The 23,116-nt window shown below is 34.2% G+C and overlaps 2 protein-coding genes across 2 annotated transcripts in view; one reads left to right on the top strand and one right to left on the bottom strand.

Moving 5' to 3' along the window:
* Window positions 1-10,393, top strand: part of LOC149425201 (uncharacterized) — a 138,137-nt gene extending 127,744 nt beyond the window's left edge. Inside the window, exons 7-15 of the mRNA XM_089650749.1 lie at window positions 2,003-2,168; window positions 2,801-3,562; window positions 4,526-4,691; window positions 5,039-5,100; window positions 5,188-5,817; window positions 6,951-7,176; window positions 7,391-7,547; window positions 9,063-9,728; window positions 10,070-10,393. Coding sequence (XP_089506875.1) covers window positions 2,003-2,168; window positions 2,801-3,562; window positions 4,526-4,691; window positions 5,039-5,100; window positions 5,188-5,817; window positions 6,951-7,176; window positions 7,391-7,547; window positions 9,063-9,728; window positions 10,070-10,390 — 3,156 coding nt within the window. The 3' untranslated portion in view covers window positions 10,391-10,393. The remainder of the gene's footprint in view (window positions 1-2,002; window positions 2,169-2,800; window positions 3,563-4,525; window positions 4,692-5,038; window positions 5,101-5,187; window positions 5,818-6,950; window positions 7,177-7,390; window positions 7,548-9,062; window positions 9,729-10,069) is intronic.
* Window positions 10,394-11,305: 912 nt separating this feature from the next.
* Window positions 11,306-21,145, bottom strand: LOC149425203 (queuosine 5'-phosphate N-glycosylase/hydrolase). Its single transcript, XM_089649972.1, has 4 exons — window positions 20,771-21,145; window positions 14,652-14,867; window positions 12,929-13,391; window positions 11,306-11,573 (listed from the first exon to the last, which is right to left on the bottom strand). The coding sequence occupies exons 1-4, from the start codon at window positions 20,882-20,884 to the stop codon at window positions 11,335-11,337; spliced, it is 1,032 nt and encodes a 343-aa protein (XP_089506098.1). The 5' UTR covers window positions 20,885-21,145; the 3' UTR covers window positions 11,306-11,334.
* Window positions 21,146-23,116: the final 1,971 nt, after the last annotated feature.

Consider the following 23,116-nt stretch of genomic DNA (forward strand, 5'->3'; position numbering starts at 1 on the left):
AACCACTTGAGGTAACCTATTGCAGAGGTGTTGTCTATCCAATAAGCGGTTCCCGGGGCAGCGGTACCCAAACCCGCCTCCCAAATTGCCTTGCTGTGACGTTTGCTTGTCTCAAATAGCGCAAAAATTCGGAAAACTGTTATTTAATTTCCTTTGAGTTATTCCTCATTGTTTAAAATGTTTTCCGATCAGATCAAAATCTCCAAAGATAAGTAAATTTTTAATCTCAAAATCGTACATTTTGTCGATAAACAATAAGATGATAACAATAATTAATTGAAAAATATCAACACCCACCTACGCATGGTGGTACAAGTAATAAATAAGTCACGACTTTCTTTTATTTTTTGGAGCTTAATGCTTCATTATAGGTATTATTATTATTTTTTTGTTGCGCATATCACACAAGAGTTCCAACTGTCCTGAGCCAATGGGACTATGTCATCCCCAATCTTGTGAAGAAGGGGATGATAAAGGAAAGAAGAATGCTGGGAAATAGCTATTTACATCTGGATAATAAACACGGATAAAGCCATTTAAAGCAACGTTTTATGTGGGAATTCTTTCTTCAAGGCGATTCTGAGAGTATGCTTACTTATATTATTGTCTTAGACAGCCAATTTAATGATACATTCAAAAACTGAAGATAAAAATAATGTTCAGGGCGTGTCTATAGTGTGCCCGAATTTAAGTAAATTTTACCTTATCTCTGATGTAATATGCTGATTTTCATTTTCTTACGAAATTTTCAAATGAAGAAAATACAAGATATCATTGCTGAAGAAGATAATACTAATAAATCTAAACGAAAAATGAAACAAAACATGACACAGAAAAATAAAAAAGATAATAGTCACAACTAAGAATCAAACCCACGATCTCTCGTCTTATCGGGACATGCTTCTTAAACCACTGGAACATTGGGACTTATTTATTAAACGTAATATTTCAAATTCAGAATTACAATATCATCTTGTAACTAATATTTTTGACAAATGGACGAGTGGTTTGACGCCTATCCTGGTAAGACAGGAGATCCTCGGTTAGATTCCTAGTTCTGACCGTTATGATTCTATTTTTCTGTGTCAAGTTCTGTTTCATGTTTCGTTTAGATTTATTAATATTTTTTTTATAAAATACAGTATAATTATTTAAATTTACATACTTAGAACATATTTCAAATAAAAATTTACTTGTTTACCTTTACAAGAGTCTAAAACTCGTGTGTACCTAAAGGGAAAAAAATAAAAACTTAACATATAAACTTAACAAATATAAACAAATATAACAACACCCCCATACACACAAGCCCTGCTTATTTATGGGGGTACATCGAATACTTATATTATGTAATTAATAACCTACTATATTGTGTAATTATATTATGTAATTGTTATATTATGTAATTCGTGTATTTTTTTTTTACTAATAAAAAAAACTAAAAAAAAAAAAAAAAAAAAAAAACATATGTAAATAGAATAAAAAAATTCATAAAAACATATAAAATGAAGAGATTTATTTTTTTATACAATAATATATAAAATAATAATATAGTGAAATGTCATCGTCATTCTAATTCGCTAAATTATTTAAGGTAGTGAAGTTTATTTTATTTTTAAATTTATTATAGTCCGGTTCTAATCTCATCTCTGTCGTTAGTTGATTAAACCACACCACTCCAGTGTACGTGTAATAGTGTTGTGCAAAACAGTATTATCTTCTTCTGCAATTATACATTACATTAGGTATCTTCTTCTTTATGTGCCGTATCAGGTCCCCCCGACGTTGGCGATCACTCTTGAAAATGTCTCTTTGTCTTGCGCTGCCCGGAATAGCTCCTCCACACTTCTAATGCCGGTCCACTCTCGTATATTTCGCAGCCAAGACATTTGTCTCCTACCAGGCCCTCTGCGACCCTCTATCTTGCCTTTCATTAGGTATAACTTTCAAAATATGTTAAATAAATTTGTTTTTTAATTTGGCTCATTTTAATTATTTACAGAAAGAAGTTCGTTCTTTACATAACAGTGACTCGAGCACTGATGACGAAGGACATTACACCGCTTCTTACAGCAACCCGGTAGATGGCGCCTTGTCCAATATCAACTTCCAGAATAAAGCCCGAGTTACCTTCCCGGAATATGGCGGAGACGTTGTTGAGAAAAATGGTAAACAAATATTTTTTATATTGTTTGTACAACAAATACTACATGCCTGCACATATGTTAACGGTAACCGGACAAATTATAACAGTTGTAAACCAGAGTACTTTTGAAAGTGATGAAAAATATAATAAATTGGAGTGGTTACGTTAGGTTATATTTTTTTAACCACTTTCAGTGACTTTTCAAGCACTTTTCTAAAGTATTCTGATTTGTCATGTTACCATTTCTTACGTACCTACCATAAAGGAATCAATTTTTTTTCTTCTTACAGTCGTCTTTTCGTATATTAGGGGCTGTACAATTTTTTGCTTGTCTTTAGACGCCACTTTCTTGTATTTTCTTACTTCTTTGATACAGAGTAGGCAAAAACGTACTAAAATAAGGTGAGCTGCGGCGTCATGAAATTTGCACCGCTTTTTATATGTGTAGTTTCCTCGTTAAAAAACAAATTTTCCGCTCCCAATGTCATTATTTACTTAAGTTAAGTAATTATTTAACCAGCAAAATAAATGTTCCTTGAATTTTTATATTTTATTTTATATTAATGATTAAAAACGAAAAAACTTTTCACAAAATGTTAAATGGCTAGTAAAAAATTATAAACATAAAAACGAATTTTTATATTTTTATTACAGGTATCAGTCTCGACAGTCAAGAGTATGATGAAGGACCAAATCACAATGATTCAAACGAAGGTTTGAATCAAAATAGTGACATATACGCCAACAACAACTCTTGGGAAGAAAACTGGCTGTTCCAGAAGAAGAGAATGAATACTGGCCAGTCAGTCCCAGTCCCTATGCTCATCCCCAACTCCAATACAGAATACAGAGCTCTTATAGGGGACCGAGATGCGGAAGACACCACTGACCTATCAGAAGCGGGTTCTGAAACAGACGACACCCCAACAGACATCAAGCAAATGCTCGTCAACTCAAAAACAATTATAGGAGGAAAAAATCCCGAATTAGTTTTGACACTAATCGACCAAGATATTATTGAAAAAAATGCCGAAGAGGAAACAACTATTGAAGTCGAAAAAAGCCCAGATATAACAGTCATTGAAAAGAAGATCCTTCCTACAAAGATTGATGAAGATGTTGGAAAAGATGAAAATGACAACCAGCAAATTTGGGATGTCCAGTTGATTTCGTTGACCCAAGATCCGATTGAAACCTTTGCAAAAGTGAAGAAAAGTAAGATCAAGGATGACATGAGATTATTCTTGAAGAGTTTGGAGTCAGATGGAGAAGGAGATGCGGTCGATGGTGGAAGTGGTGGTGTATCACGTCGCGAATTTGATTTTGTCAGCACACCTTCCACAGAGGAGTCGGGAGATGTTTTCAATACAGAAAATGTCACTGAGGCAACAAACCTCGACGTGGTCGAGAAAAAAGGTTGGAAATACAAATATTAATTTATTTCAACCACAAAATCAATTTTGGAAATGGGTACGTGTACCGCCACCCCCATAACCATTCATAGGATAACTAACACCTCTGCAGGTCACACCAAGTGGTTGGCTACGTTTGGTGACTATTCAGGGGTGCCCGGTTTCATGGTGTGAGGTTTGTTCAGGTGCTGGTGGCGGATGCATCCGCCTTCCCAACGCCTTGCACCCCAGTGGGAGGGATAGATTTATATGTCACTCTTGGCACTGACCCGCAGATTCCTCTATACCCACTCCTCATACTTTTTTTTCTTTCCCAGAACTTCCTCTCCTTCTTTTACCTAAAAAGGCCCCCCACACAGCATTCCCAAATATGAAGTAGGCCCCGAGGGAAATTATTTTCCTTGGGGCCTTCAATTTGGAGTTAATGTTATGAATACAAATACATATTTAATTTATATTTTAAAACAATAAATCCACATTGATTATTATCATGGACGGTTTAATACCTTATTAGTACTTTCAGTGGGTCCTAATTTAATAATAATTGAATACATCAAATGAATAATTTTAAGATTAAGGAAATGTCCTTGACCTTAAAATTATTTACGACTTTTCCATTGACTGCGATTCCAGGAGGCAGATTTCCGTTCTTTATCCTCAGTTAAGGAATATTCCTAACCCCCTCGAACAAATAAGATAATAAACTCAAGTTTATGCCAAAGCTAAAATGAAGGAGATAGGTATATTCCTTACCTAAGGATAAAGAATGGAAAGCCATCCACAGTTCCCTCGATGACAGCGAAAAAGTCAATGAAAAAATAAAATAACGTTATTCGCTATTCAATGGAAGAAGTTGTTAATTTTAAGGTTAAGAAAAATTCCATATCCTATCCCTATCCATTTTATATCCGTGGAACTAGAATCGCCCCTCACAAAAAATATATTTATAAAAGAACTTTATTTTTAGAAGAAGAAAATCTCGACTCCCTGAACGGCCACCAACAGGAAAGTGAATACATCGAAACAATAGCCAAGCCCGTTCAAAGGCACATGGACAGTTTGAAAAGACAACACTACAAACCCGCTGAGAGTGACAACGAAGAGGAGCCACCACCACCCCTCCCGACATCCAAGTACACATATACTTTTATTCCACTATCCTCATAATATTTACGTAGCTTACTATTTTTATTATGGATTTACGATTATTTTTCGATGAAAACTTTAAAAAGCTAAAACAAGGAGAAATGTTTTTGATTGGGTTACCAGAATGTTTCACAGTCTTAAATTCTATTGAATAAAGAGAAAATTATTATTGGCTGCTTGTTGCTTCAGATTTAGAATGTTCATGCTTATATTCTATGATCTGTGGTTCATCCTAAGAGTCCGGAGAGGGTTGTCAAGCTTGGGAAATCCAGGCTGAATCTGGACAAATGGCCAGCTTATTAAAAATATGTATTGATAAATTACCTTGTTTCAGACTGCCTGATACAACATTGATTAAAACAGAGGAAGAAATTATCGCAATAGTGACAACTCCGGGTAAATATATGCACATCTATATTAAAATATCTGTTAAAATAACCTAACCACACACTTATTTAAGACTTCATTTGCACATTTCCATAGATCGACCTGCACAAATTGAGATTGTCTACGAAATTGTAGATAAAGACGTTGACCAAAATGATGACATTGTAAACACAGACATTGACCAAAATGATGAAATTACTAACAAAATCTTTGATAGAAAAGAAGATATTACTAACAAGGACATTGAAAAAAATTGTGATATTTTTAACAAAACTGTTGTCAAAAATGATGAAATTATAAACAAACTCGTTAATGAAAAAGATGAAATTATTAGCAAAGTCGCTGACCAAAATGATATGATTGTTAACAAAAAAAATGACGAAGTTGCAAACAAATGCGTTGACAAAAATGATGAGATTATGAGCAAAGACGTTGACAATATTTATAAAACTACAAACAAAGACACTATCCAAAATGACGTAATTGTCAACAAAGACGATGACCAAAACTACGAAATTGTAAACAAAGACACTGACCAAAATGATGAAATTTTAAACAAAGTTGACAAAATTTATAAAATTGTCAACAAAGACATTGACGAAAATGATGAAATTGAATTCACTATGAACGGGAAACCGTACATAAGTGACTTGGAAGAAAAACATGACAAAGACGAATCCCAAAATAACAATAACCCTGACTTCATTGAAAAAGACACACCACCTGGTAAACAAATTAAATTTTACAAAAATATTTACACTTTCTAGGTGCTTTAGAAAACCCATATTTAAAAAAAAAATTATCTTCGTATTAGAACAAACAAAACTGTTTCATAAAACATTGCAAGACAAATACTAAATCATAAAGAGTTTAAACCCCACAGCCGGCACCAGCTTGGGAATTCTTGTGTTTCAAACAAGATTTAGTCTTGAAAATGTTCTGCTTACGCTAAAAAATACGTTGAGCAAATTATATATTACTAGCAGGCGTTTATCCGGTGTTGCTTGGGGTTATCCTTAGGAGATAGACATATACTATCATGGATTTTTATGTAGGCCTTTTAAGATATAAGATTCTGAAGTACATTATTTCGAAGTATCTTATGATGTTTAACCAGCGTTGGCAATGTATGTGCCCTAAAATATTCTTTTTTACGAAATTACAAAACATCGACATTTCTCTAATTTCGATAATTATAATATGCATGTATTATATGTATAGTATATAAACTTTCCGGAAGAAATTCTCTAAATGATAGTAAAAACCCTATCAATATCCGTTGCGTAGTTTAGAAACATTAAGCGCACAAACAGACAGACGCGGATAGCAACTTTATTTTATACTATTTAAAGATGTATCACTTGTGTCTCTTTAGTCTATTGCTTCTCTTTATATTGAGTGACCTTTTATACAATTTTGTATGTAGATATTGTGTTTCCTTCGACTGAGTACATTGTACCCAGTATGAATATAGATCATTATGCTTAAAAAAAAATTATAGTTACAGATAAATTGCAGCCAAAAAAAATAATTTTAAATGTTTACTGTAAACGGTGAGCTCTGGCATCATAAGTGGTACAGATTTTTCAAACTGAATATTCTAGAAACACATCTCTTTTCAGTTTGCTTATTTTTTTGTGAAGGCAATATGCAAATAAGAAAATCTAGGTATTAAAGGAGACAGTCTGCATAGCTCTTTTAAGCACTCAGTCTCCCATGTTTTACCTTGTTAAGATGTCCTTATTGACGCCGCTGTCGCATTGCAAATGCGAATGTTACGTGTGCTCCATGAAGTGTTAAATCGTGCCGATGGGAAGCTTGACAAAAAGCCGGTGTTGTAAAGATTAAATGTATTCCAGGTTCAATAGCAGATAGGGAACACAAGAAATGGCTGAATGCCGTGCCAATGGAAAACAATCCCTATTCCCCAGAAGCTATAGAAAGACGACTGAGCAAGCAAAGCAATAGTTCCCTCTACGACATGGTTTCGAAAACTAACCTTGAGACTAAACAGCCAGAAAAGAAGACCGTTGGTGTGCCATTGCAGGTGGCCTTAAGTGAAGGTGGTTCGGATAATGTCGTAAGGTAAACCTACACGTAATTAGATTAAATAGATACTATAATTATATATTACTTTCTGCCCAAGAGTAAGTTAAAGTAGTGCTGGGAATCCACACACTGCAAAAAGCAGTCAATATCGACAACTCCAAGCAGTGAAAATTATTCTATATCACTGTGTGCAGATTTATTTTAATTCTTAACTACTTTCAGTCCACTCTAAATAACTTCTTCTTTTCAGGTACGGTCGGGACTATTACATCAATGCATCAAAGAAAGCTACCGGAGCCCGCAAGCGTCTTTTGGACATGAAATTCGACTCAATGCCAGATGAACCATCCAACGCTGACACGAGACCCAAGACAATGACCCGGTCAACTTCAGAAGCCGCAACTCCAGTAAGTTTCAACAAATTGTTGAATGATCTGGAAGGTTCTGCTTTACATGAAAATATTAGAAGGGTTTGCATGAGGTCTAAAAATGCTAGCCACGGCTTTGCGGTCAATCCCCTGTTCGAAAATACAGACACAAACGAGAGCCCCCCCTCAATAGACACCAGAAGAAGTGAAACGGAGCGCAACAACGAAACCCTAACTGACCACCATTCTTATTTAAATATTGCTTCAAACAAAGCAGATGACAACGATTCCATTAAATTAAATATTCCTAAAGAACCTGAAGTTTTAGAGACCAATTTTCATACACTTGGTAGTTTGCGTTCACTAGAGAACAGGAGCTTACGGAAACATAAAAGCAGTCAGAGTCAAAGGGCTAAATTAGAAACCATATTTGGAGGGAGTTTGCGCCTCAGAAATAGCAGCAATTTTTACATGCCAAATTAGAAGTAGAGACAAATAATATTATTATTTAAAATGTGGGTTATTACAGCACAAATTATTTATATTTGTACATTTTTATGTTAGTTCCTAATGAGGTAAAAATCTTTTTTATTATTTGATGTGGCACATATTTTTCTAGTTTAAATGTATATAAAATTGTTTCGCCCAGTACCAAATTAGTTTAGAAACACAATACTTTCTAATTCTTATATGATAATATTAATTACTGTATGTTATTGTAACCGCCATCCAAACACGCTGCAATAAATGCTTCATTTTATTTAATGCCATATTATTATTGTGTGATTTGTTATTGTGTCCCCAAATGCTTATATTAATATTTTAAGAGATAAGAAGAAAAAAAAAAATACACAATATAATGGTGATTAGCTATGAAAAAAAGTTACAACATAATTATATTAACTGTAAGTGTACCCAGTTATGCAGGTATTAAAATTGTGTTGACAATACAATACTTTGTTTCGTATCTTTTATTTCTATAATATAATAAATACTATTATAAGTACTGCTTTTAACTTGTTTACTTTTTAACCTGTTTTGGGTTATCAGTTTAACGATACCCATTTTGGGGTAAAACTGTTTAAATCAATGGAATGAACGAAATGCAAATATAGAAATGCTGACACATTTATTATCTTCAACAATATATGTATAAATATTAGTTGTTGTAGCATGAAGTATTTTGTATATACCCACAACAAAGAAAACATTTAATTTTTATAAAATGACACACAACAAAACTTTTGTCCGTTGAAGAAATATCTCTGAGTTTTCTGATGAATTATTAATGCACGTTTTTTATATTTTTTGATTGCACTGAGCTGTCCGCATGTTTTGTTCTGTCCTTTTGTGAAATGTCAGTTTTAAGCAACTTGGGGGTGAGTCCTTTCACATTTTTACGTCACTAACCCAAGCACCAACTAAAAAAATGCTCACTAATCATAACAACATATTGCTAGCCTAATTCATGAAATACTACTAGTTTTATCTATCTGTCTTACTTTTATTATGCAACCTGATTTTATAAATTAATCTTTTAATAATTTATTGCAGTCATGGATCTATAACCAGGAAAATCAAATAAGTGAAGACTCGACAGTTCCAAAAGGAAGTCCAAAAATTATAATCAAAGAAGTTGTCGAGTCTCCTCTTGAATTATACGCAGCCACACCTGTGATTGTGGAAGATGTTGATACACAATTTGACGACTTGTACGAGAAGTCATTCAAATATGAAAATGATACCCACGAGTTCTTCACGTTGCCAGTCGAATTAAATGCTGAAAGCACCCGAAAACTATCGGAACTTACAAATGGAGTTGTAATCAATAACGATATCCTCGATCAAAGCGACAGCATCAGCAGTCAAGATGATTCCCCGAGGGTATACAACATCAAATCTGGCAAGATTGTATCATCGACAAAAGATAAACTTCACAACGAAAGTGAGGATGAAAATGTTTATACTCCAAACGCAAAAATTAACGGAAATTCCCACGATAAAGATGTCCGTTTGATGCCAGGTTTGACTAGCAATTCCAAGTCCTGGAAGTCAATGGGAGATGTGTACATGCCGGTACAGGGATATACGGATAGAGAAGACGATGACTCTGCCAGAATACCAGAGTCTAAAATAGAAGAAGATATTGATTTACCGTCGGTTAAGGATTTGAGGAAGAAATTTTTCATAAATAAAACAGAGAATCCACCAATTTATAAGGTACATATTATGTGTATTACACATTAGATGGTATCAGAAAATTTAATGTTGGCCTGAATTTTGCAGGAACTTTTCTTGAACATAACCAATGGTTCATTATTAGAAACAATATTGCCTACTTACTAACAACTGGTGGCCAGTTATTATTCATTTAAAAAATAAATTGTAAAAATCAAAGTAGCATAAGTTTTAAACAAAATTTTCCATCAATCCAAGAAAATTATTTCCAAATTACCCAATTTAGTAGAATTTTTCTAAATATTTTTTATAACACCACATTTTGTGAAACATTTACAAAAACCTGTATTAAATAAAATATTGTTATTTTTTTATAATTTCAGCCAAAGAGAAAGATAAGCAAGGATCTACTGGACAACAAAATCATGACCAAGTCGTTTTCCAACAGTCAGACCAATCTCAAACAACCGCAGCACATGCACAGCATCACCGCACGGAGTGTCTCCAAGGAGTTTCGCGAGGAGTTGAAGCTGTCCATGCCAGAACCCCCCATCATCCATCCCGGAGGAGCCAAGAACCTCCCCAACGGAAGTGAAGACCCTGCCAAGGAAGGAAAGTCAGATACCCAACCAGACAGTCCAGTCCCGGAACCCGGATCCCTAAGAAATAAACTGGCATTCTTCGAGCAATTGAACAAACATTGAAATCACAAATATTTCAATAACGCTGCAATAATTTATAGTATTACCTGTAGATATAAATAATTTATACCATACATTATTGTTTACCAATAGATATGACATTGTTTATAAGTATATACATAGTTAGGGCTTTGCTGCGGAGTGTAATGCACCAGCATAACTTATATCTTTTATAACTGAACAGACGGGTTTTGTAGTCATGAACTTTATTTACTGAGTAATTGATACATTGTACAAATCAATTCTCTAAATTCTGACACAACACATACATATTTAAATATATCCACATATATTAATTTTACGAGATGATTCTAAGTGAAGAATTTCACGCACTGATTATTTTAACAATCATTCACTTGAGTATTTCATATATTATGAAAATTAAGAGCCGTATGAACAAATAACACAGCATGCGCACAAATATCACTGATAAATTCAAAGCTATGTAAAACAAATATCAATGGAAGCAAATATAACACATATTGTATATATGTCAATTACATAACAAGCAATTGGTAATTTTATTCAATATTATATTATTTGGTGCCATTTAAGAATATTATGCTTTTTAGGGCCGTGAATTATTTTCTCCAATAATTAATTACGATGTGTTTCTTTTTGTATGTAAATAAATATTACCAAAAAACCAAAGTAAAGCAATAATTATAATTTGTATAATATAAAAGGAAAAAATGATAATGTAAAAAAACATGGTGTTTATTGCCAATGGGTCAAAATGATAATAATATCAATTATAAATATAATATAGTAATTTGTAAAAATAATTCAAAATAAAAATTTCATGTGTTGTTATTTTTTTAGTATTTTATTAATAAAATAATGTTACTAAAAAATAATGCATTATTAATTTGTTTCTCGGTGGTATGGCTTCAATTATTCATTGGAAATAATTGTTATAACAAAGGAAAGTCCAGAGCTTTGGGAAATCAGTAGAACTGACTGAGGACTTTGTGGAAGGGAATATGCTCTAGTTCAGCTGCATGCTCGCGACGATACAGCCACAGGAAGTAGTCGATCATGACTGCGTTGATATCGCTGGTCTTCATCTTTGGATCATACAATTCTCCAATCATATTCTTTACTTCAATGTTAACCAGCTCTACTGCCTGTATAGACCCACCGCGTATCTCAACCTCTTCTCTGTCGCCGTTCTTCAGCATGACATCTGGAAATAATAGATTGTTTAACACAAACAATGATTTTATCAAACACCTGCGTTACACTCTCAAAGAGATTACTCAACCGAGCTCAAGAGTAGTTCGCACACTCGCTGTTCTTTAAATTGCGTCATCTCCGCTACATTCAAGGGTGTCAGGTGAACAATCACCGTGGGGGGAGTTAAGATGTGACGGGTGCACAGCAGTATCAATTGCAAGACATTTCGCAAGTATAAAGTAGTCATCAAATTATAATAAGAAACAAAAAATTGACAGTCACTAGATAAATAATTTCCGACACACAAAAAACATACAAAATATCATGTTATCTTATCTTTTCAAGACACTGGCAAAGTGATAAGTTTATAAATAATAAATTTAATTTTTGTAAAGAGTAGCCATTCATCTCTACAAATAATAAAGATTTCGTTTTTGAAACTTCAAAAAAAATCAAGATCAGATAGGGCAACATGTTGATTGTAATTTTAAAAAAACCTAGTGAGATATGAGGGGTCAAAGATTCCAAAGGCGATTTCTCATAATCATCTATTTATCAATTTCTGATTTTCACGTTGAATCTTGTGTAAAATATTTAAATAGGATGTGTACTTACCATTTTAGAACACACCTAAACAAGGAGATCATGTCCAACCAGCTAGGGCATAATAATTCATTGCATAAGGTTCTAAACAATATTTCCTCAATGCCATTTCAGGATAGGGACACGTCCTATTTACATATTTTCCTTTAAAATACTTTGCACAGGATTTGAACCTCAAAATCAGAAATTATCAATTGGATTATGAGAATTAGTCCTAGCAAACTTTAAGAACCCTAACCAACCAAAGTCATAAACCACACTGTGCCTAGTAACAACCATCAACTGTGAGATACAAACAAAACGGCGATTGCAAAAGATTCAAAGTGATGTTAGAACCTTGTAAAATAAATGGAAACTTTGAAAGCTTTATGTTAGAACTTCGTCATACAAGTTACTACGGAAATACAACACAGATGGCTCTGAAAATTATATTAGTTATAGAAATGAGCAAAAGAAATGGTTTTGCATTCAAAATTCATTTTTGAAAAAAATGACAGTTGGAACCTTTTCCAACCAAGGTAAATAGGTACATATAAATAATTGCAGGAATAATTATATAAGAAGAGTAAGCTAATATTGTTACCTACATAAACTGAGAGCATTTTACTTTCTCAAGGTAGACATAAATCCTGAAAGAGGAAGAGACCAAAAAATATTTCACGATGAGGTGAAAATGTTATAAACAAAACTTACTACTTCAGTTCAGAGTACAGAGAATTTACTGACTAGGTAAGTATCTACTTTAGCAAATAAATGTTTTACCTTCTTTGAGCTTCTTCATCAGTTCAGGAGAATATTCCAATGCCCCAAAGTGCACTAACACCTGTGGCACCCGGTAATCAGCAAACATGGCCAGCTCCTCGATGTCAGTGAACTCCCCCCAGCTCTGTCCTTTGAAGCAGTTCCACAGGTCGGCCACCAGGATCTGCGCCCTCTTATAGAAGGCCACCCTCTTCTGGTCATACTGGGCTTCATCGCGAAAGCAGGGGAAGTTCTCAACGACAATCTTCACCAGAGTCAGGCCGGACGCGTCAGCATCTGCGACGCAGGTCTTGAAGGTGCCCCCAAAGCGGTCGATGAGTCCGGTGCCGACCTCGTGCATGCACTTGACACGCAGCTCCAGGAGAGGGATGGGCGTCACTCCATCATCCGAGCGGCAGATGTGAGCCATTTGCGCTTCCGTTATCTTGCTGTAGACTTGCGGATTTGCTATGTCCATCCCCTCCTAACAAATTATAAATTACAATTTTTTTTAAATAATGAAAATTGATTATTAACTTTTTCACCGTATTCCGGGTGTACATACTATTATATAGGAGTGTGCTTGGCACTTTTCGAGACTTTTCATGGGATTTCAAATAACCACCAGAATAACAAAAAAAGTTAGGTACTTACATTACAATTTAATGATTAGTATGGAAAGCCTCACCTTATATTTACTGATTAGAGTGCAATTAATATGAAATCTCACATAGCCTTTACATTTCATTTTATGATGATGATAAGTGTAGAAAGCCTTATATTTAATTTAATGATTACATAGTATGAAAAGACTACATACATTAAATTTAATGGTCAGTATTAAAAAAAACGTAATGATTAGTGTGGAAAGCTTTACATTAAATTTAATTATTTGAAAGTCTTATATTAAACATCATTAGTATGAAAAGCCTTACATTGAATTTAATGATTGGTATGAAAAGCCTGCCCAACATAAATACTCAACCAGAGCAGTAATAACCAAAATATACTTGTTACTCCCAGATTGAATATATTGGACAGAGAAATATTAAATTTTATGTTACGAAATTATACAATGCTCTACCAAATCAAACAAAAACATAACGGAAAAAATATATTTGAAACAAAAAAAAATAACAATAAAACATACTATACAATTCTCTACCAAATCAAACAAAAAAATAACGCAAATGAATATATTTAAAACAAAAGTAAAAACATGGCTAAGAGAACAAAGTGATAATCAACTTCCAAACATTATGAAGACGATGTAAACACAACTCAAAACTAAATATGTACAAAAGTTTAAAAAACTACAGGCTGCCTCTGAACAGGAAACCATAGAGAGGACTGAAAAAAATTGAATTAATCCTTATATTATACTTTATATCTACATCATATACAAACTTTGCCATTAATATAATAAACAAAAGATTAGTATGAAAAGACTTAAATTGATGGTTAGTATGAAAATCTTACATCGAAATTAATGATTAGTGTGGAAAGCTTTACACTGAATTTAATGATTAATATAAAAAACCTTACATTGAATTTGATGATTATTGTGGAAAGTCTTACATTAAATTAAATGAATAGTATAAAAGTCTTTAATTTAATTTAAATATTATTTTCTAAAGCCTTTCATTAAATTAAAATTAGTATAATTTATTAGTCTCTCATTAAATTAAAATAGTAGTTCGAAAAGCTTCACATAAAATTTACTGATTTACGTGGAAATCCTTACGTTAAAAGCACGACGGAGGGCAGCGACTATCCCCATGTATCCGGTCTGGCCATTAACAGTCCACTTGTCTGCTTTCCCGGGGGTCCAAAAGCAGAAGTTGAGGGTGTCCAGCAGGAAGATCCAGTCCACAGTGCGAGCCTCCTTGCCTGTCGGGTGGTAACCATCATCTCCATAGCCACCTATCTTGATCTTACCCGCCATATAGTTTTTGAAAATCTGGAAAATAAATTAAAAGGGTTTAATTCAATCTCTGAACAGATAATTCAAACAAATGTGATAAAAGATAATATAAATATAGGGAGATATGGCATGGAAGTGTGCCGAAAATCGCCGAGCTATGTCCAAACTGCACTATCGAAGCAGCAGCGCCAACGAAAGTTATGTGTTTGGTGTGTGTGTAAAGACAGGACATGGCCCTAATTTCGTACTAGTAATGGTTCATAGGCCATCTCCCTTAAAAAAAAAATAATCCCAACGAGTGCGATCTTTAGAGATAAGAAAGAAAACTGATCTCACCAAGTTACAAAATAATATAAGAGCTTTCGACTTCTAGAACCCAGACAGGCCAATGAAATTGGTCATAATCTGCCCGGGCTTTACGTAGAGTTTTTCAAAATCTCATGTACCTCTCTCTTGTTTTTAACGCCAAGTGTGCAAAATTTCATAAATCTCGGAATAAAACTGTAGATTTGTATAAAAATCAAATGCATGACGCCCCGCCCGGTCGCCTGCCCACCACACAAACTCTCCTCAGATTACTCCTCCAATATTTTGTACTAAAAAAAAAAATTATTATGCATTTAGAAAATTAATATTTAAATTATTTTTTTTTAAATACTGTTTAATCATAATTCAAAAACATGTATTTAAAACAAAATTCAAAGGGGGGAAGCGCAAACACATGTATTATATTAATATGTACATAAAAAAAAAATCGCAAGACAGAGAGACAACTGGCAAATATTCAATATCTAATGAGCCACTTGCACTCCTTTTTTATTGGAACGGAAAAAAATGTGTGAATAGATTTTTCTTCTACGAATATGCTGCAAAAATGTACAAACAAGCAAACAAGTGGTTGTTCTTTAAATAATATATTATTAAATTTTTGTTTTTAGCTATACGGAAATTACATTTTTTATGCTCATAAAAAAAATATTTTCCAGATAATATATCCAACTTTCCTACTATTTATTAAGAAAACGTTTGAAGGTATCGGACAATCACAGTTGGACGGTCGAGCCTTTTGACGCGGTGGCTTCAGTTAGCATGGACGAAAACCCAAGCAAAATATTAAAACTAACAAATAATTTTACAGTAGTTCAAACCTGAAATTTAAAAAATGATAGATGTGGACCACCTCTGCTTTTTGCGGGGTTATATGACCACCTAAACATGAATAAAGATCGCTTTTCGCATCACAAAAACTGTGGAGGATTTACAAAAAGGGTTTAAAAGATTTTTGAACGGCATATAAAGTCCACCTGAACTGAAACAAACATAATGAGAACGGCTCATTGAGTTTTAACGAATTATTTAAAAATAATTCGTTAAAAAACCACAAAGTGTTTATCATTTTAATAATTTTATTGTTTCGACAGAGCAGCGTTTCTCAAATGGTGTCACGAACCAGCAATGGAAAAAATATTAAATCTCTTTTAAATAATTTGGATTTATGTTTGCGAACATGTGATGCGATTTTTTTTTATTACAATATATATAAACTACATTAGACGAATCCGCTTAATTTCACCTATATACCTACATATAGTACAGGAGAAGCATATAAAGGTGGGGCAAAAGTAATCACCCTATTGGAAAACGCTATAACTTTTGCAAATGGCGCCAAATGTCAATTCGGTTTTAACATTTGTGAAGTAAACAAACGCAGAATACAAATCGACAAGACATGAATCGATTTACTTCGTAAGAACGCGGAATAACAAGCAGTACCAAAGTTTATAAATATAAAAAAAATTACATTACAAATTATAAAAACCAAACAATGCGGGAGAAGTTTGGGAAACGCTGTGGTAGAGTTCACTCAGTCTAGTAAACGCCCAACCCCCCAACCCGACCCTAACCAAAACCTTCTAGACCTCTTGGAGGTTTTACCCTAACTGTCCAATACCTATTGATTTTTTAAATGTTAATAGTTTGAAAAAAAAATTTCAAAGATCCACCAGAGATCGAGTTGTCATCTACACTTTTGGCTCCAAATAACCTCAGGAATCGCTAGGTAAGGCAGGTATTTACTAGTGGCGGCTCGTGACTTTTGGGTGTACTAGACAACAAACATTATAACAACTAGACAAAAAAATATGGCATTATTGACATTGTTGTAACCAAAAACGTTTTTTTCTCGATAATCCGATTTTTCTCTGAATATTTTCAGGAATCGGTGCAGCACAGGGCTAACTGAAATTTCTGAAAATCTTCATATAAATAACCGAATTATCGAATTAAAATAAAATCTTTCAAGCTTAGCACTTATCTAGCCTAGCCTCTAGCCTCGCTAGATACCCCGCATTATATAAACCCAATAAATATATTTTTTTAAAAACCCGGTAAAAATATTAATTAAACACCAAATCGTGGGTTAAGAGGAAAAAAACAACAATAAAAAACCAAACAAAACAAACAGTGAATATATTTTTAGAACTAGAAGAAAAAAATTGTTACGAACAGTAAATTACGTTTTACAAATATGTAGTGGAGATTTTTTTATGTAAGTACCTGTACATATCTGCTTTGATCCAGCGGAGCTACATACAAATCACATTTATTAAAATTAACGTTTTATATTTATCTGACTTCATACTCGACATAAGAATGCATCTCTATGCATTGAAGAGCAAAAAGAAAAACAAGGGAGATTCACGCGGTTTATCCATTTGCCTGCCCTGTATGAACAATGTAATTTATCTTCCTGATAATTAAAGGAGATTCACGCGGTTTATCGATCTGCCTACCCTGTCTGAACAATGTAATCTATCTTCCTGATAATTAAAGGAGATTCAAACGGTTTATCGAACTGCCTACCCTGTCTGAACAACGTAATCTATCTTCCTGATAATTAAAGGAGATTCAAGCGGTTTATCGATCTGTCTACCATGTCTGAACAATGTAATCTATATTCCTAATAATTAATAAAAGCGCCGTTCTCGTCAAAAATCACCTCAAGGGCGCTAATTAATACTAGAACTACTGACTTAAAACTAGTGACTTACGACTAAGGCCAATAACTACTATCCTAATGACATATATATTTACATATGTAGAAACTTACAATTAACATTAACAATCTAATTTTACTAGCCCCAAAAGAAGAAGGAAGTTCTATAATATTAGGGTGTTTTGAAGAAGATTCACGCGGTTTACCGATCTGCCTACCCTGTCTGAACAATGTAATCTATCTTCCTAATACCTAATTAAAAATCATATATTGTGTTTTGTCATTATTTTGTCGTGGTAAGTCATCTAAACTACAATATTACGGCATACAATAAAGCGTGCATCCATAAAAATAAGGTCTCAAATAATAAATGACCTTGTGACCTTACTGCATCCTGTTGAACATCCCAGTGCTCCAGATTATTCCATAAAATCAATACAACTATTGCGCAACTATCCAACAATCGCACACGGGCATAGAGGATGCAGAGTGGGGGAGCAATCCTTATGACCTACATTATAATTAATTACATAACTTCTTTCACTTACAAATTGGCGAAACAAAAACATTACAAAATTATTATTTTGTTTATTGAACATTATCACAAATGCAAAACGCAGTCATTTTGAAAAACAACGTAGTTACTAAAAAGTTTCCGAAAGGGCGGAAAACCACAAAAATTATGGAATACTAATATTTCTAAGAGCCTCGTCCTACAAGTCAGTAAAATATCGACAAAAACCGAGTGCGGTATACCGAGAGCCCACCGATACATATTTTTGTATTGGGGCCAGCAATCCTTGCAAACGGGTCGGGGGGCGACAGGGAGCGACAGGGAGCGACAGGGAGCGATGCGATCGATGCGATGTACTTCCCGTATACAGCTAGCGGTACGAGGTTTCAGTGAGCGCACGATATTTACCGCGACACTGCCGACACCACATAACGAACTTCTAATTACCATTTGTAATTATTTTAAAATATTCTAAAAGCTTTATTATTTAGGCACATTAATAATATCAGAATCTCGTCGTCACTGACTTGATTCACAATCTTTTGTTATTGTTTACATGTTTACGAGCCATTCGGCCGTCTCCTCAACCCTTGATCAAATTACAATTTATATTAATAAATTAAATTACTCGTTACAATAGTACCCTTATAGTAAGTAGTATACTCGTGAGTCAATTTGACGAAGATAATACAATTCGGCGTAAAGGCGGTAAATGCGAAAACAGAAATCTGCAATACAGACAGTTTTCTAAGCAGAGATCATGCAACATTTATCGCGCCTGGTGTACACCAGTCGGTTTTTGTCAATACACAACCGACCTGCGGGACGAGGCTCGAACATAAACATTCAATAAATACAATAGGCACTCACAAAGCGCCACTCCGGTAGGGGTGTATAAGTTCAGCCGGAATGAGTTCTTGAACCCGAGTCCTTTGCGGGAAGCGGATCCCAATCCTACTCCTTTTTCAAATCGACCACTCCCAAAGAACTCGGACCCAAATGCCTCTTCATATTTACCCAGTGCTCAGCATTATCGCTTCCCGGCACCCGCGTCCCCCCGCTTCCTCTCGATTCTGTTTACGGACTTTACGGTGAGTTTATTATTCAATCATATTCGAATTATATGCGATTATGATTTTTTTAGGGCGGTATGTATGTCATCAGTATGAGTTAATTAGTTAAATAATAATATCGACTGACACGGACTTAGAATTAAAAACTAATGTTCAGTGTTAGTTAATATTTGATTCATTTACACTTTCTTCTAACTTTCTAACTCTTGGGAATATGATGCATGTAGCAAAGTTTTATATTGCTATCCGAACCCGCAATAGCACCTGCACCCGGGTGCGGGCCTTGGTGCGGATCCTGGTTCGGGTCCGGAACGGAATTTTGAGCAGGAACCTTGCGTCCCGGAACCCGCCACTGCACCCTTTATCCAGTTCGAACCCAAGAACTCGGAACCCACTCCTAGAACTTGAGTATTTTAAAAGAAAACACTTTTCGGAAGCCTCCGGCAATACGTAGAACCCACTGGCGAAACTATAGAGTGGCAGGGCTGGCAAAATGCTACGGGCCCCGAGCTCAGAAGTTAGATGTGACCTAACATTTTTAACAAAATTTAGTAAAAATTATAAATTTTATATAAGTACATAAAATCAACTACAGTTAGACACAAACAACGGCCATAAAGAACATATTTTATCAAGTGTTGGACATCATTTTAATTAACTGAAATCGCGTTTCCTTCCAATGAATGAATTTGTTTCCAATTTCAGTGTTTTGCAACCTGCCACTTTGCAAAATTTAAATGACACTGATCTCTTAAAAAAAGCTCTAGAATTTGTTGATATATGCATATAAAAAGACATATCTGAATCATTTGGCAGGGAAATTCTCAGTTTTCGGTCCACCTTCAGAAACGAAATAGAAAAGGCGTCGTGCATTAGAGAACTTGCTGATTTATTAATAATAAATAATCATTTTATGTCACACATATATACACGGGGCAACAGTGAAGTTTCAAGTTTTAGTTGTATAAAAATAGATTTTAAAAACTTATTGTGTTACATAACAACCATTGTCCTACAAGCCAATAATAATATAATATTTTATACCAAATACTAACTCATAAAATACTGCCAAAATAATCTTTAGCCTTCCTTTGTGGACCAAATTCACCAAATACTAGTGCACATCATACACATAAAAATATATATAATACTTTACGATCTAAATACCTACATTTGAAACAGTTCTTAAATGCGCTTACTGATTTCATTTCATTTTAATCCTACATTTAAAATAAATTGTGGTTCTCATTTCGCTGGCTCGAGATATTTTTTTTATAAACAGCTAAATAACGTTGCATTTAATATGACCAAATAAACAGTATGAATGTCTTAATCAAAAAAGAAAATGCAATCATACCTCGTCTGCTAATTTCTTTACGCCTTCTGTTTTGATGGACACAGATTTGGCAGTTTTCATAACAAACTCTCCCGCCTCTTTGGGGAAAATGACCGGTTCCGTTCCGCCGAACATTGTGTTTGCAGCTGCTAGGCGAATCTCGAATGATTTCAGAGTACTCTAACTAACAAAACCGGCGCCGAAACGACGGTACACCAAGACTTGTTGACAACCGGTTTCGAGAGGAAATGAAGGCGTAGTAAAATCTAGCAAAAGTGCATGATGATAATGTGCAACACTGTCAAATACGCACGCGCACGCAACACATACTCTACGCACGAACGCAAGCGCAGATCGCACGGGGAAATGTCAGTGTCATAAATAAACCATTCTTTAGATCGATATCTTCGGGCTTTTTGTAGGGGGAGAATTTGTCACCAACTTAACCACAGATAAAACGGTCGTACGGTCCAGAAAGGTCGTAACCATAAACAAACCACTCACGTAGATAGAGAAATCTCAAGGCCATTTAAAAAAGTGCGACCATAGACAATATGACTTCACTCAGCGAACATCATTCATTAATTAGCCCAAAATAATAATATTTTTTAAATAAAAATATCGGAATGCCGAAAAATTAAAAACTCACAGCTACGCACATATTAAAATATTTTTTATTTTCACAAAGACAATGGATAGTAACACAAAACAGGGTCAGTACCACCAATGTATTGAGCATTGATTTATCTAAAGTAGAAGATAATCCTAATAAATCTAAACGGAACATGAAACAGAACAAGACACAGAAAAAATTAAAAAAATAACGGTCTCAACTGGGAATCGAACCCAGGATTTTTGTCTTACTGTGACAACTTAGTTGGATTTAATTTGATCCTGCACAAAAATACAAGAATATGAACACAAAATACATTTTAAATAAGGTGTTGAAAGTTATTCACTATGATGTTGAGTAAGTAATAAAAAAAGAATTGGAAGCAGGGCCGGCCCTATGCGGGCACAATTGGAGCAGTCCGCTCCGAGAATTTCCAAGGTTGATAATACCTAAACTAACACACCACCCTTAAGATTATCTTTCTTAAAAACCGCGCTACGCAAACAAACAAATGTAATTGATTACAGTGATCACCTATCTACTACCTAGGGCCTAGGCATCTATTGGTTTTGACACGGAGCGCTAAAATAATTCTTGCGCCACGCGCCTTTTGGCTCAGGGCTGGCCCTGATTAGACGAACAACAATAGTAACACCTTTTGACTTTTACATGGTATAATTTAAATCATAAGACATAAATCATAATATAAGAAATACAAATCGCGTAAGTAATAAAAGCTTGAAAAGAAATATAGCTTGTAAAACAACTAAGGATATTATAAAATAGAAGTAAAGAATATGCATTTAACATTTCTATTCTGATACAATTCATGGTGGAATTCCATTGTTAAGATATATTGAAACAAATTTAAAACTTTTTTCCTCTTGTAAAAAATGAACCTAGAGAGAATGTAATTTAAATTTGAAAAAGAATCTTCTAAGTTGTAAGCTGTGTAGCGAGTTTTCATTGCGATACGTTCGTTTAAAGAATTATAATTGTTTCCTTTGACATATCGCAGCTGCAACCTGGTCCCCAACATCTCCAAGTGCGCCTTCTGTTTCCTGGGAGAAAAGGCTGCCGTCGAGGTCGGACCAATGTAGCTCAAAATGCCCTTCCTCTTACCTAAAAGATAAAATTTGAGACCAATGATTACCCTATTCTAGTATTGTACACATAGTTATTAAATTTCATGGATAAAATTAATAAAAAAAAAATTAAGAAAAATGAGAAATTTGAGTTTTTTGCAGAATTTGTAGAAACCGAAAACAAAACTTCTTAAGCGAGTTTCACTGTAATATAAATTAAATGTATCCCTTCAGAATATACCTTAAAATGAGGATTCCACACTGTTGAAGCGTACTGTAGGTGACTTGCGACATCTTATATTATCTTTTATATATTATTTAAAGAATAACAAATTTAAATGTTAAATATTATTGCCACAACACTAGAAGTTATTTAAAATCTCCTGCAATGGTTTGATATAATTTCCACGGCTTTGTCGTCAGCAAACACCATGGAAAATGCTGGTTAAATCTGAATTAGGTACTTAAATGATGCAATTCTGGAGAGGTTTAAATAACCTTGTTTGATGTAATCGTGGCCTTGTTTAAAAATTTTAGTATTCTAATACGTGGTATAGGATCCCGTCGGAATACAGATAGGTCTAAAAAGGAAAAGAAATTACACTATTAGCCAATAAAGTATATTCAGGAATCAGGAACATTGTAACAAAGAACGAGAGATTAGCACCT

This window comes from Hesperophylax consimilis, chromosome 3 (genome assembly GCF_061612785.1).
Source record: "Hesperophylax consimilis isolate HC1 chromosome 3, BYU_Hcon_1.0, whole genome shotgun sequence".
NCBI classification, from domain to species: Eukaryota; Metazoa; Arthropoda; class Insecta; order Trichoptera; family Limnephilidae; genus Hesperophylax; species Hesperophylax consimilis.

What these genes read in the sequence shown, in the direction of transcription:
- LOC149425203 (XM_089649972.1), bottom strand. Translation starts at nt 20,884, where the DNA reads ATGTTCGGCGGAACGGAACCGGTCATTTTCCCCAAAGAGGCGGGAGAG. An exon ending in TAAAGAAATTAGCAGACGAG is followed by an intron (nt 14,868 to 20,770) that starts GTATGATTGCAT and finishes TTTATTTTCCAG; the next exon opens with ATTTTCAAAAACTATATGGC. An exon ending in GATGAAGAAGCTCAAAGAAG is followed by an intron (nt 11,574 to 12,928) that starts GTAAAACATTTA and finishes TATTATTTCCAG; the next exon opens with ATGTCATGCTGAAGAACGGC.